At 38.7% G+C, this 15,641-nt stretch overlaps 1 protein-coding gene across 4 annotated transcripts in view; it reads left to right on the top strand.

The window, feature by feature from the left end:
* The first annotated feature begins 335 nt into the window (after positions 1-335).
* PTPRZ1 (protein tyrosine phosphatase receptor type Z1) overlaps positions 336-15,641 on the top strand; it is a 193,438-nt gene continuing 178,132 nt past the window's right edge. For all 4 annotated transcript variants that reach the window (XM_031665222.1, XM_031665221.1, XM_031665219.1 and 1 more), the window contains exon 1: positions 336-807. In XM_031665222.1, the coding sequence (XP_031521082.1) occupies positions 750-807 (58 nt within the window). In that variant the 5' untranslated portion in view covers positions 336-749. The remainder of the gene's footprint in view (positions 808-15,641) is intronic.

Genomic DNA, 15,641 nt, shown 5'->3' with positions numbered 1-15,641 from the left:
AGAGAACAATAAAATGAAAAACACTTCTAGAGGTGAAACTCAAAGGTCAACCTCTGGCTGTGCGGGACAATGGGGGTTCGGCCTTCCCTTCCCTTCCCTTCCAAAGTGATGAAGGAGTTCCAATGTTCTACGAACACTGGAAACCCCAGCGGATCCCTCTAACTCCAGGGCAGCGAAACCACTGGCAGCGGACAGGGGGAAGATTGTCCGCGTGTGAATTGCTACCCTGGGATCCGGGGCCAGAGCTGCAGCCGCGTCCCCCCGCCCTCCGCGCGACCCCGGGTCCGCGGCACGCTCCCAGCAGCGCGATCCTGCGCCCCCGCCCCCGCCAGGAGCCGCGGCGCGCACAGCCCGGCTGGAGCGCGCACCCGGCATTCAGGCTTCGCTGCGCTCGGAGCGCTCAGACCGCGGCCGCAGCAGCCGGCGAAGGAGGCGAAGTCCCGCACGCCGGCTGACATGCGCCTAGGCTAGCGGCCCCGGGCCCCACCACCGCGCGGCTTTCTCCAGATTATTCCTCTCGCCGTCTCTCGCTGTCTCTCGCTGTCTCTCTCTCTCTCACACACACATACCACATTCAAAACACACACACACACGCAACACACACACGCACGCACGATCTCACTTCGATCTATATACTGGAGGATTTAAAAAAAAAAAAAAGAAAGAAAGAACATTTCCTTCGCGCCCCCTCCCTCTCTACTCTGAGAAGCAGAGGAGCCGCACGGCGAGGGGCCGCAGACCGTCTGGAAATGCGAATCCTAAAGCGCTTCCTCGCTTGCATTCAGCTCCTCTGTGTTTGCCGCCTGGGTGAGTGAGAAGAGCTCGGTGGGGTTTCAGCTCTGGGATCGGTGGGATGCAGGTGGGGGGATTTCAGCGTGTCCGCGACTTGCCGCCGCCGCCATCTAGCCAGGGGGAAAAAGGGACCGCCACTGGGCTCCCACGAAGCGGGCGGCCGCGCGGTGCAGGCAGCTGCGTGGGATTTGCGCGCCCCCAACCCGCCCCTCGCCCTCGCCCTCGCCCCTTCCATCCGCCCGCCGGCATTCGTGCCCCGGACCCCAGGAGACAGAGCTGGGGCTACTCAGATCCTTGCCGCCACCGTTCTTCTCTCCTCTTTTGCAAAGTGTAGAAATAGCCTTTTAGATATACATACGAAGATAAATAAATGACCACAAATACAACTGTGGTGCGGGGCTGCGTACTGTACTGTCTTTTTTGCTGTTCTTTTTTATGCTACAGGTACGAGGGGCTTAAATGAAAAGTACACGTGTCTGATGTGAATTGTAGACACACACACACATCTGAAAGGTAGTAACAGGAACAAGCACCAACCTGAGTTTTCAGGGTTTTTTTATTACTTTCAATTTAGTCATATTCAAGTCTGGGCAATTACTTAAAAAAAAAAAAAGAAAAAGTTTAATCAAAATCTCTAGGTTTTGCCAGTGCTGACAGTCAGAGGAGAGCTGCAGGTTGATACACTTATTCATAGATTTCATTTTTCATCCACACCATCCAGGTTACATTTAAAACCGAAATTGCATTCTCAAATAGTCAGTTTAAGCATTTCCTTTACCTGCGTTGCAGACTCAAGTTTTCCAGTGATTTTCGAGAAGTGCAAGATTGGACTTTTGCATTTTATTAAATAAATGCTTTTTTTCCTTCATGATTTTCCATCGCGATGGAATATAATTGGTTTACGCATTAACCTGAAAGTTACAAAGTGTTGTGCTTCGCTTTGCACGTATACATATTTAATTCTTTTCAGAGGCTCCCAATTTTTAAATTTTAGATGGTTCGTAATAGAGTAGATATTAAGTGTACATTTTCATCCAATAGATGGTGCTGCTCTTGGCACAGTAACCTTTACAGACAGAAATCATTTTTAAGTTCTAATAAATGAGAATTACATTGCAAATATGATGATAATTGCCCCTTGACCCCCATACACGAACAGAGGTTAAATTTCAAAGGCTTTATGAAAGTGCTCAGTAGTGGTGTGATGCACAGTTGACACATAAAACATGCAGAGGAATCTCTGGTCCCCGTTGATTCTAAAACCTTATAGTCAGTTCTGGAGAGGGGAAGACATTTTAAAAAAGTACTGTGGTCATCAAACACACACCTGTTGAATTCACATTTCTGTTATAGATCTATTTTAACAATGAAGCCAGGTCCTCTTAGTACTTAAATTATTTAAGTAAATATCACAGTAGCAAGGAAATAAACCAGAGAGTATTGCTTTGTATGTCTTCAAAACCACATGCCCAGAGCATGTTGTGGATCCTTTTGGAAAAATAAAATAAAATTCACACATTATACAAGTCATCTTTTAAAAATGGTCCAGTAGTTTTTAGTATATTTGTGAAGTTGTGCAGCCATCACCACTATCTAATTCCAGAATGTTTTCATAACCCCAAAAAGAAACCCCATGTTCATTAGCAGCCATTCCCCATTCTCCATGACCCCAGCTCTTAGCAACCACGAATCTACTTTCTGTCTCTATAAATTTGCCTGTCATGGACATTTTGTATAAATAGAATCCTGCAACTTGTGGCCTTTTCTGTCTATCTTTGTTCACTTGGCATAATGTTTTCAGTTTCATCGATGTTATAGCATGTATCAGTACTTCATTCCTTTTTGTGGCTGAGTAATATTCCATTATGTCAATATACTAAATAAACCCCATTTGCAAAGGTTTTTCTCTGTAAAGCATTATTTGTAGCCTGTTTTTGGTTATATAGTTTTCAGTTTCTTGGATATTTTCTTTATGTCTTTGGTGATGTAAAATTTAAGTGTAAAGAATTTAACTTTTAAAGACTATCACAAGCTTATGTAATGCTACTGAATGTAAGCTTGCATTGGAACTCAAAATGACTTTTGTTGAGACTGGAAGGTGATTACTTTTGTATTCCTCACCATTTTAACAAAGTTGGCCTTTTATGTAGTTGCCAACAGGCTGACCTGGAGGCATTGGCAACGTCAAGTAACATAAATATCTTGATCTTGGAGCAGCATGTTTTGAAAAAGTGAGGCAGATTATCTTCAAATGAAAAAGTTAGGCTCCATTTCAATTATTTTTCACTCAGCATCTACTTCAGTGTTTGTGGATGCGTTTACCCCTCATCTTCAGTGTTCTTGGAGCCAATGAGGTATTACACATGTAATAAGTGCTCAGTAAGGGTCTGTCAACTGACTGAGGCTTGCTGTACAGGAGGACAGCTCAATACAATTTGAACATTAGGCTGCCGTTCTTACATTTATCCAGAAACAAGTTATAGAGTTCACTAAGATATTGATTATTAGCAATTAAGAAGGTCTTAGTGATCAGATCATATCATTTTGTATCTAAAATGTCCTGATGTTTTGAACTGGGCATAATAGACCAACTGCTTCTTTCAAATAACTTTCTAGACAAAAAACTTATCAGAATATATGAATCAAAACAAATTTTTCTTGACCCACTGAACAGGTATATCTTATGGGAAAAACCACAGTGACTTTCCTGTAAGGAGGCTTAACTATGAGTCATAGAGGAGAGGTAGATATTTTAAGAGCTTTTAAGGAATAATTTCTTCCAATTAATGAGAGAATTCAGGATCTTTGAATTCAGTGAATTATAGTGCTGCAAGGTACACTAAGTTCAAATGTTTAAATATTACTATTAAATATGTAATGAATCATATTCTGAACTTTTTAGTCATGTCTTATTGCTTTAAGAGCCATATTAACAACAAATTATACCCAACTCCGCCGCCGCAAGAATTAACTTCTTAATTTATGCTGGTTTTAGAGTCCATGAAATTCGGTATGTTGTGACTCTCAGTTTGGTGTATTTATCCTCTGAAAACAAATTGTAAACACATATAAAAAATATTCATGCCTTTTGCCCAAATAATAACTAGTCTCTATTCAGAAAATTAATTCCTTTTGATTGCAGAGTTGGAATTTTCTTTATTTCATTTCTCTCTCCTTTTTACATATACTGTGGTTGCTTCCAGTCAGGGAAGTTTGCCAGGAGAAATCATTTCATTGATGAATTCATTTCTACTCTCATGTCTGCACTAGAGAATTAAGATCTTGCTTAAAATTTTATGTTGTGGGAATTTTGCTTCTGGCAAAAATTCAGGTTTTTCTGGAAGCATGAGCTGCGTTTTCTCATTACCTTTAACTCCGAAAAGATTTGAGTACTGTCTAATATGAGAGACTTTGCTTGACCACCCATTTGCTGACCGTTAGACTGTTGCATGGAAATGGAACCCCCTCAGTCAGGACCAGAAGATCTCAAAGGAAGGCATAATTAAGAAAACGAGCCTGTGTTTCATTTTCAGTTACCATCTACTCAAGTGTCTACTAGGTGCAGTTTCAGCACTGTGCATTTTATGTACATTTTCTCATTTCATTCTCCTCAAAACCCTTTGATATTGGTGTTTTCATCTTACACCTTTTACAAATGAGGGAACCCGGCACAGAGAACTCAGGTAACTTGCCTAACATCACACATCCTGATTCAGCCTGTGTATTCCTTCCCACTCCAGAGCCTGAGGCATTTCCTCTTTTCATTCCCAGGATCAGTTTGCTGTTTGGCATTCACTAGCTTGCTTACATGTGATGTGATGGTACATTTTACAGTGCCATTTGCTTTCCTGAGGATCCCTTTCGTGATTTTGCCCATGTACTCTTGTAGTACTTTTTTGTCCTTTTTTGAAAATTACGGCATAATTTACATTTTTACCATCTTGAAAGTTTTCACACATGCATATGGTCATGTAGCATTCACTGTGCTCCAGATACAGAATCATTCCAGCCATGCTACTTTAACTACTCATTCTCTAGATGTTCACTAATTGCCTGACATCTGCAAGGCACCATGCTAGGCACTAATAATTCAGCCATGCATCAGCATACAGAGAGACTTAAAAACTCATGATGCTCACAGCTCAGCTAATCTGATTCAATCCCACAATGAAAACTTTCTTTAAATCTTGTTTTAAATATACTTTTTCTATTCACAACTAGTTGAAAATAAGTCTTTTCCAAATATCTCTTAATGTGTTGAATATGGTAACTCTCAGATATTTTAAAATGCTTCCTGCTCCATTGAGAATTCCAATGGTAAAAGTCAGAGCCAGTTTAAACAAGAGAGAGATATATGTGTGTATACATACATATATATATAAATGTATATATATGCATATACATAAAAGTGTGTATATATGTTTATGTGTTTGTGTGTGTGTGTGTGTGTGTATATATATATTTAACTGTGTTTCAACTTTTACTGTCTTATTGAGATTCATTCCTAGAAGGAACTTCAGGTTACAAAAGGAAACCAATTTTTCTCTGTGTTTGCAATTTGTCAGAGACATGTATAGCATAATGTATAGAAATTAAAAGAAAGAAAAAGTATCATATAGCACAATCTTAAAACACTTACGTTTTAGAAATGTCCTGTTTAATACCATAGCCACTAGGCAGATGTAGCTATGTAATTTAAAATTTATTAGAATAAAACAATTCAGTTTCCTAATCACACTATCCACATTTCAAGTGCTCAGTAGTCTGTGTGGCTCGTGGCCACCACATGGGACAGTGCAGACATGGAACATCTCCATCTGGACAGTGTTGTTTTGGAGCAACAACAAAAAAACGCTGGTAAAATAATGATTGATAGAACTCATGAGGAGTCATCAACTCAACTAGAAAAATTTCTAAAGTCATTAAAATTGTTTGAAGTGTTCATGCATGTGAGTTATTTATGGTTTGTATTGTGTTAGCCTGCAAACATCCAGAAACATGATGGGGCCTTTGGTAGAGCAGCAATAGGTGAAAAGAGTTCAGTGGCCATTTTGTGGCCTTTATGGACTGAGGTTGAACAGAAGAGATTAACTGCTGGTTCGGGAGTGAGTGCTCTGCTCCCATAGCACATTTTCTAAAATTTGTTCTGGTATCCACTGTATTGTTTTTCAATTTATCTGTCTCCTCAACTCGACTACATTATTTGGGGGCAAAGAATCCATTCTTACGTTCATCGTTCATTCATTGTTAAATTCATTCATTGAAGAATTCAATGAAAACTTCAACAACATTGCATTCTTGAACTTAGCACTTACAGTAGGTGCCAATAAATCTTTAATGTATAAGGTTATAGAAAGATTGTACCATGAAGCTTCTTAGAAAAAAAAAAAATAGTTGTTTGTTGTTGAGACTGGCCAATTTTCACTGGTCTTTCCCTCTTTTGATTATGATCTCAGTCTGGGAGTAAGGCCAGTATTCACCTTGACCTGTCCATCTTTAATGTCACTTTTGGTATGCAAACTTCACTTTCATTGATTCTCCCAGAAATACACATAAGCATATAAGCATCCTCTATGAGGCTGGAGCTGTCATGAATGTGATTAGTGCCTGTAGAAGCATCACATAGATCCAAACACTATCTGTACATGGAAAATAAAGCTCCTGTGATTGATACTGAATGTGTACTTACAGAAGCAGTCTTGAGTGAGCTTTTAATTCTAGATGAGTTGGCACCAATGAGTTTTGGATACATCCCAGGCGACCAGAACATCAAGTCAGCTAGTGTGCCACTTTATATGTGTCTAAGTGCATACTCCTCTGCTGCTCTGGTGTTGGGGAGGAGAGGGCAATGGGGGATGCACGGTGGTCAGTAATGAGAAATAAATTATCTTGAGCCCATCAACACTGTATTTTCAGTCAGCCAAAAGCTATCATATTGGTTTAAGTCTCCTCTAGTCAAGAAGACCATAAGAGATAGTGGCACAAAACAGTTTTGAAAACCAGGCAAATGATGGGCAGTGCAGTTTCATCATGTGGCTGTATGTGCTTTTGGAGTTTGTCAATAGTTTTATCATTAATCCTAGAGGTGATGTGCTGCACAAGTTTAACTCTGCACATAGCAAATACTTGAACTGAGTTGAATTCAAATGGAATGGGGTATGGGATCAGTTAAAAATCTTCATAGGAGTCAAAAGCAGAAAAAAAGGAGATGATCTTTTGTTAGGATATTTGCTTTATTTTCTTCTAACCTCCCTTCCTCCCTTCCTTTTTTTCTTTCCTTCCTTCCTTCTTTTTCCTCCCTTCCTCTTTCCTCTTTTCTTCCCTCCCTTCCTGCTTTTATCCTTCATTCATTTATCCCTCCTTTTCTTTTCCTTTTTTTGTTGCTATTTCCTCTTCAGCTTCACTTTCTTTTGGCATGAGTTTAAGATAATTAAATAAACTTAAGTTTGCTCAGCACTTGATGAAAAGTTGATACGGAAGAGATTAATGCTATTTGAAACCATTAGTTAAAAATATTTTTACCTTGTTAATATCATTTGGGGGTCTTTGTAGTTAACATCATTTTTAAAGTATGAGTTGACAGATGTTTCTGCCTAAATATTCCAGTGTGGTAAAATGGGCTGGTTGTCTTTTTTTCCCCCCTTCTGATATTTGCCCACAGATATTAAAGTAAACTCAGTTATTCCGGGTACTGGTTAATGTGAACTTTTTGGTCTTATTCAATAAGTACAAGTCAATTTATGTGTACACTAACGGGGAATAGTTTTTTTTACAAGTTTCCTTGGGAATATAGTACTTGGGTACTTGGAAATAATTTATTCATTAGTAAGAAAGAAGGATTTTCTGTTAGAATATTCATAATTATGATGAGAATACAGATATCTTCCTGCTGTTGGAGAAACATTGTACCCTCTTTTTCTGCCTTCCTCTTTAGCACTTACTGGATAAATTTTCTACTTTTTCACTGTCACTGTCTGAACTGCTTATTTCTTGAATCCTAAAGCTCTAATGTATTTACCTAAGGATGGGTCTCACTATGAGCTCTTTTCTCTGAACTGATTAACTCAGTACCTTGAGTAGGAATAAAATAAAATATTGATTTTTAAAATGACCCCTTTAAGCAGAGATCATGGTAATAACCAGAGTCTTGACTACATGCTTAAAACATGCTGGCCAGATATAAGGAAGTTTCTAGATTTTCTAATGGTTTTTATTCATTTTGTTATCAGATTAAAAATTATTTCTATTATTAAATTTTTACCCGCTTGCATTCTGACACATTTTCTTGAATAGGATATGTCAAGGTGATGGTGTCTCAGCTGCCACACAGAGTTGTGTAAAATCATGATCTGCCCAAAGGAACATAAGGATATCCTTGAGGAGCATGTGGGATATTATTGTCATGCGTGTTTTAGTGCACAAAAACGCTGACAACCATTTATCTAGGTTGATAATTCTCAATCCTGGCTGCATTTTTTGAACTGACTTAGTGTTATGGACTGAATGTTTGTGTCCCCTCCAAAATTCATGTTGAAGCCCTAACCTACCAATGTGATCATATTTGGGGATAGGACCTTTGCAGGGTAATTAGGTCATGAGGGTGAAGCTGTCATGGATGGGTTTAGTGCCTGCATAAGAAGAGAAAGAGACCAGAGTCCTCTCCCTATCCACCATGTAAAGACACAGCAAGAAGGCAGCCATCTGCAATCCAGAAAGAGAGCCCTCGCCACAAGTCAAATCTGCTGGCCTTTTAGTCTTAAACTTCCCAGCCTCCAGATCTGTGAGAAATAAATGTCTGTTATGTTAACCACCCAGTAAATGGTATTTTGTTATAGCAGCCCAAGCTGACTACGCACCTGGGAGACTTTTAAATCATACTGATGCCTAGGCATCAAATCAAGTACTTCAAAATGTATGGGTGCTGAGCCCAGACATGGACATTTTCTTAAAACTCTCCAGGTGATTATAGAGCACAGCCTGGGACTAAAACCACAAATCTAGGCCAACTTCATGACACTACTAATTTTAGTTCATTCTTCTTAAGGTGGAGATACTGGCAGGTTTTATGCTGTCCTAAAACAAAGCTAGTGCCACAAGACAAAGGTCCTGGAAATTTTCCCGTCTCTCTCTCTCTTCTTAAGGCAGTTTCAATTTCAGAGTAACCCTAGAAGGAGGAGTATGCTCTGTGGTGGTTGACCTCATGGTCTTTGAAAGCCAGGGAAACTTCAAGAGGCCAGGCAGTCTTGGAGTGGGTCCAAAGATTCAAGTCTATCAGCAGGTAGGAGGATAAATGAACCAACTTCTGAGATGGGGACTCCAAGTGACCTTTATCCAGACACAGGCACATAATATCATTCATTTCATCAATGATACATATTCTCGTTCTCCATTATTTATTTTCTTTCTCCATACATAATTTGTTAGAACTTGGCTTTTTGTTTACTGTTATGAAATAGATATTAACATTTAGCTATTGCTTTTTCATTTTAGCAATTTGTGTTTTTTGTGAAATTATTAATCAGGTCTAGGCTGTTTCTTTTTATTCTATTTAAAAAGCACCAATAACTCCTTTTAAAAATTAACGATGAACTTTTCTAGGTGTTTCAAATAACCGCTTTAATATACTTATTAATGATGACACAAATACAATTAATTTAATAAATCATTATTGAGCATCTTCCTTAGGATAAGTATTCCTCCAGAGAGACTATTCTTCTCATGGCCAGCTGAACTTTTACAAGATAGAAAGATGTATACATAAGTAAGTCTCATACATGATGGAGTTTCTGGCATATGAGAGTGTGAGTTGTGTGGAGATATATTTAGTCTTAAATTCACCTCTTGGAAAGTTTCTAGTAGGAGACTGGGTTGGATATAGACCATTCAGGATAAATGCATAGAGCTTCAGGGGTCACCATGGGAGCAGAGGGCATCAGAGGCATTAAGGTTGGCATGCAGAGAAACATGGACTGAAAGTGAGAATGTAGTAATTGGAGGGAGGGAACAGTAGGGAGAGGAGTATAACAGTAAAAGGTCTCAAATGGTAGGTGGGATTTACAATGGCCAATTGAAGAATTCTGAGTTTGAAATCTATTCATTATACAATGGGAAATTAAAGGGTTTTGAGCAGTGAAATGAATGGAATAGATCTCTTTATTTTTAGGAGATAACTCAGGTATCAGAGCATAGGGTGGATTGAAGCTGAGGGAGACAGGAAATCAGGAAGCTTGGTTAAAAGCCTCTTACGGCCAGGCGGGGTGGCTCACGCCTGTAATCCCAGCACTTTGGGAGGCCGAGGCGGTGGGTCACGAGGTCTTGAGATCGAGATCATCCTGGCTAACACGGTGAAACCCCGTCTCTACTAAAAATACAAAAAATTAGCCGGGCGTGGTGGCGGGTGCCTGTAGTCCCAGCTACTTGGGAGGCTGAGGCAGGAGAATGGCGAGAACCTGGGAGGCGGAGCTTGCAGTGACCCAAGATTGCACCACTGCACTCCAGCCTGGGTGACAGAGCGAGACTCCGTCACAAAAAAAAAAAAAAAAAAAAAGCCTCTTACACGGTGGCAGTCACAGTGGAAATTTATGGGTCATTTGCAGTATGATAATAACATTCTCTTTATAGAATTCTTTAATGTTTAACAAGCACTTTCAGATACATTATCTCACTTGATATGAATGTAATTGGTATAATTGGTAGGACATTGTGCCACTCTCTGGAGTGAGTCACTGGTGATCCTTAAGGGAGTGTCTTCTCTGGGAAGGTGAAGATGTAGCATGGAACACATAGAATCAGAGAAATATCCAGAAAGGAAACAAGAAGGCAGCAAATACATATAATTCTACAGAAGTTGATGACTTGGAGGGAAGAAAGAAGAGAGAGAAATAGAGGATGGTTGCCTGAAAACTGCTTGTCTATTGAATGGTGAAACTCTAAATTTGTTAAGACAAGACAGGAATTGACTCTAGACATTTTCTCTGAACGGATTAACTCAGTGCCTTGAGTAGCAATAAGAGGAAATAGTGCTGCTTAAAATGATTATTTTTTTTTTAGAGATTAGAGTCACAACTTAACTAAAACAAGCAAACATTTTTTAAAGGATGGATTTGAGCATATTTATAATTTTAGGTTAATCTTATCAAGTGCCAATATCAAAACTACTTACTTCATTCACCTTTCAAACCCTTGTATTTGTCCTTTTTACAGTGAACACATGTACTATTGTGACATTTCAGCCAGCACTCTGCCAGTACACAGGCTTTCTTAACCACAAGTTCAGATTACTTGAAGGCCGTCATATTTATGTCCATAAACTAGCATCTTTGTAAATTGCTTACAACTTGTATTTTATATAAAAATAGTATAATGGAAAATAATGCATAGAATAGACTTCTCAGAATTTGTTTAAAAATTGACTTTAGCAATTTTTTGTTGTTGTTTTTGAGACAGAGTTTCACTCTTGTTGCCCAGGCTGGAGTGCAATGGCGCAATCTCGGCTCACTGCAACCTCCGCCTCCTGGGTTCAAGTGATTCTCCTGCCTCAGCCTCCCAAGTATTTGGGATTACAGGTATGCACCACCGTGCCCAGCTAATTTTGTATTTTTAATAGAGATGGAGTTTCTCCATATTGATCAGGATGGCCTCTAACTCCCAACCTCAGGTGATCCGCCCTCCTTGGCCTCCCAAAGTGCTGGATTACAGGCATGAGCCACTGTGCCTGGCCAGTCTTTTCTTTAATTCATGAAAAATACAATAGAATTGTTTACTGTATGGCTCTTAAGATATATTAAGATACATGAATTGGTAAATTAATCAGTCATTAAGTTTAGGAAAGAGAGAAGGCGGCAGTTTTCAAGACTGAAATATAAGCATATTTTTTCCTTATGTAATGAAAAAACATAGACATGTGTGTACAAGTTGAATGCCAAACTTTTGTCTATTTTAAAAATATGACTGAATCGATTTTCGATAGAAATGTTTGCTTACTGTAAAGTTTCCTTTGGTGGCTTTCAGGTGGGGAAATGACATGTAATGGTTTATATATATAAATACATTTATATAAGTATGTTATATGGAAATATAGATGTATATGTGCATATATGCATCTATATGCACACCTAAATAAGGACATATAAAAATGCATATACATAAATGTATGTATGTACACAAATGCATGTGTATATTTCATGTATATGCATTTTTTTCCTGCTGCTAAAAACTGATACTGCTTTATTTTGAATGTTAAAAGATTATATTCTTTGGAAACATTATTATGTTTAATTGTAGCATATATCCGGGATATTTTGAGCCTGACATTTTCCTGCCTCCAACATAAAGAAAGGACAGAAAGAATGCTGCTTCTTCCTGTGACCTGAATACACTGTCGGCCCTCTCCAAAGGATTTGGGTCCAGTTAGAGCAGTGAAACTCAGTTCAGCACATGTTTGTTGAATGTTTTCTGTGTGCTCCACACTGTCCTTGGTCTTTCTAAATGAATTGTTTTTGTCTTTGCAGAGTTAATCTGGTTACAGATATGAATCGTACCCTGGTGGGAGCATACTAGAAAAGAGAATAATAACGTAAACGCTAGACTATTTGGATGAAATTTTAAGTCAGTGAAAGTCAGAAAAAGGAAAGACAAAATAAAGACGTGAATTCATTTTTTAAAAAGTCTCTGAGCATATGAGCAGCACTTCTTCCTTTTGAACATGGATGGACCATTTGCAGTTGCATTCAGTATTACGAGCCTCCTTTGCGCCCCTCCCCTTCATTTTTGCTGCATTCAAGAAACGTAAAAATAACTCTGTATTACTCATTTTAGATTATTTACTTAAGGAGAAGCTTGAATATGAATGTTTGTTGGTTTTTGTCTCTACTCTAAAATGCATTTAGGGTTCCTCAGCATTCCACTTTATCGCGTTCGAAATCATTGGGTAAGTAGGAAAAGATATAAGCAAAATGTGCATGTTAAAACACTCGTCTTGTATGTTCTGTTCAACACCTACCACTAGAAAAATGTCACATAATTTCCACAGTTAAGTCTATCCCAACTTGAGCCTTAATTTTTGATGGTGGCAGCTGCTATTTTGCAACAAAGGTAGACTCTTGGTGCCAAAGTTGCCAAGAATGATTTAGGATACATATGATTCTTGGTCACTCTGGAGAATTTTGAACGAAAATGCAATGCTGTCTGAAAAATGGACCCCTGTGAAAGAAGCACAAAGAGTGAAATCACGTTTAATTAGCCAAGAGTGGCTAGTGTATGTTGCCATTAAATCCATTAAATTACAGCACATCTGGGCACCATCCATCCCACAAGAAAGTAACCAATGATGCTTCTGTCTTATCTGTGAGTCCAACTTATTTTCTCCTAACTTCTCATTACTTTTTAACTATTCAGTATTCTTGGCATAAGAAATCAAGAAAACACAAGATGCTTCCATGTTTCTCAATAAATTATTCAAAATGTTATACCAACCCCTCCCCACCCCCCAAATGGCAAAATGCCCATAAGAAAGTATTTCACTTCCCTATTTGGAAGGAGCTTTTCAAGACATCCTCTTTTACTTCACATTTTAAAATTAGAATTCTATAGCAGCTGTCAATTTGGAGGGGGAAAAACACAATCTTTACAAATATGACAAGAGACTAAGTTGTATTAGACTTGATGGCATTCAGGCAAGCAAAGATCAACTATTCAGCCCAATAGTCTCTCTACTAATGATAATGGCATATAAATCCTTTTATGGTAACACAGGCTGGGTCTTCTACTGGCAGAGAAAGTGTATATTTATGCAGTGAGTTCTCACTCTTAAATACATGGGGAGTGCTGGGTTTTAAAATGTGAGGCTTTGAGATTGTAGTACACAGTTTGCTGGAGATGCGTTTGGGTGATTGAGCTACTGGGGAAAACGCACTGAAAATAGGTCATCAAGAAAAGATTGATATAGACTTTTTTGTGTGGAAGTAATTATGCTTGATTATTGCAGTCTGTTACAATCCAATATGCCAGACTATGCAGTTTCAGTGAGAAAATACTAATATGTGCACATATAATCCTACTTAGGATTTGTAGACTGAAGTTTAAGTTCCTACTGATTAATCCTCACTGGGTCTTTATCTGGTATTCGGTAATAAAGAATGAAAAGTTTTTTGCAAATTGTATATGTTCTTGTTCATTCACTTAAAAGTCCCAAACACATATGTTAGTTCATCAAAAACACAGCTGAAATATTCCACTCTATTAAATGTAACACTCGCGCGCATGCGTGCACACACATACAGAGCCATAAAAATAGTGACAAACCCATCTACTATCAAAGTAGGAAATCTTCACCAGCCTACTTTCTTGCCTAGATGTATACTGTTCAATAAACGCTTTATAGTTATTACTTACTTAACTTAAATTATTGCTTAAGTCCAATGTTAAGAGACTTTTTGCAAGTTTATAGCAATGACTATTGAAATGATTTAAGGAACTGGATTCTTAGGACTTCCCTTTTACATAATGTGTTTCTGTAATTCTCAGAAAGCAATTCTACAATTGACTTTAATAACAACACAATACAGGTATGCCAGGGTCCCCATCCATGGAAAACTTTGAGAAAATAATGAACAAAATTTTGTGTTTTTTCTACTCATCAGGGGAAAGGACCTATAGGTTCTTTTGAGTTTTGATGTCATGTGATACTCTTACCAGGGCATGCGAAGTGCTTCAAAACCTGAACTCAGGCTACCTGTCCAGCTTTAGTTGAATCTCCACATGTGTGCTCCTTCCCTTTGGCTCAGTCTTTCCTCTTCTTGTGGTGGATTTTGGCCCCATGCATTCCTGTTGTCTTTTACTTTGTCTGTGGAACTTTCTCTAACACATCATTGTCCCCTTCCACAAGAAGGGAAACATCATCTCATCCATGATGGCACAGCACTCACATCGCGTGTCCGTTGTTTCTATGACTGTATCTTCAAGGAGTCTGGTCTCCTCATGGGATATAGCCACTGGGCTCTAAAGACTTATTGCTCATATAGTAGGTGCTCAGTAAATATTTGTGGCATAAGTGAGTGGGTGAAATTACTCCAACTGCAATGACTTGAAAAATAGAAAATACAATAATTTCTGCCCAGTCAAATTTTAAATGCTGCTACCACCTCAACTAATTCTGTACCTCCATTTGGCAGAGTAAGCAACTCAAGGTCACATTTGCAGCATTTGGAATTAGAATTCAGTTCACCCTCAAATTCACTCAATCCCTCTTATTTTTTTTTTTTTTTTAAAAAAAGGTAAACAGAAAGTGGGTCAATCAAATCACATTCTCGTTTTAACAGGTCCAAGAGTCTATATAGATTTTGAACTGAATTGGCACACAATCATGGACAACTTCCTAAGGGCTTTTACTCATGGCATTCAGAGTTTTGAGAAAGAAAATTAAGTGATTGGAATAGAGTACAATAGTGAATGCAGAAGAAGGGAAGAAAGATGACTGTGGCCAGAAACACGAGAGAAAGAGAACTATAAGTTTCTTTATTCTAAGTAGTGGTGGGAGAATCTACTTTTTGGCCTGCACAGCGGATGCACCATTTCTGTGGGTAAGTTTTCCCTATGTTTCCTGTCAAGCCGGGGTTTTAAAGAAACAAAAAGATACCGGATCCCTCTCGCTAACACCTCTTCATCCCTCCAACACCCCAGCTAGTGCCAGCCAAGAGCATTTCTCTCAGTTCCTTTTATCCCTTTCTACCAAGAACAAGATCTGAGATATGTGAGATCCTGTTTGATTCAAGCTTGGAGAAAGCACTGTATATTTTACAGCCACTGGTTACCTGTTGCTGTCAATAGCTGTATTGTCAGCATTTTATCAT

Source organism: Papio anubis, chromosome 4, assembly GCF_008728515.1.
Source record: "Papio anubis isolate 15944 chromosome 4, Panubis1.0, whole genome shotgun sequence".
Taxonomy (NCBI): Eukaryota; Metazoa; Chordata; class Mammalia; order Primates; family Cercopithecidae; genus Papio; species Papio anubis.
This window is presented reverse-complemented; position numbering and strand designations above follow the sequence as displayed.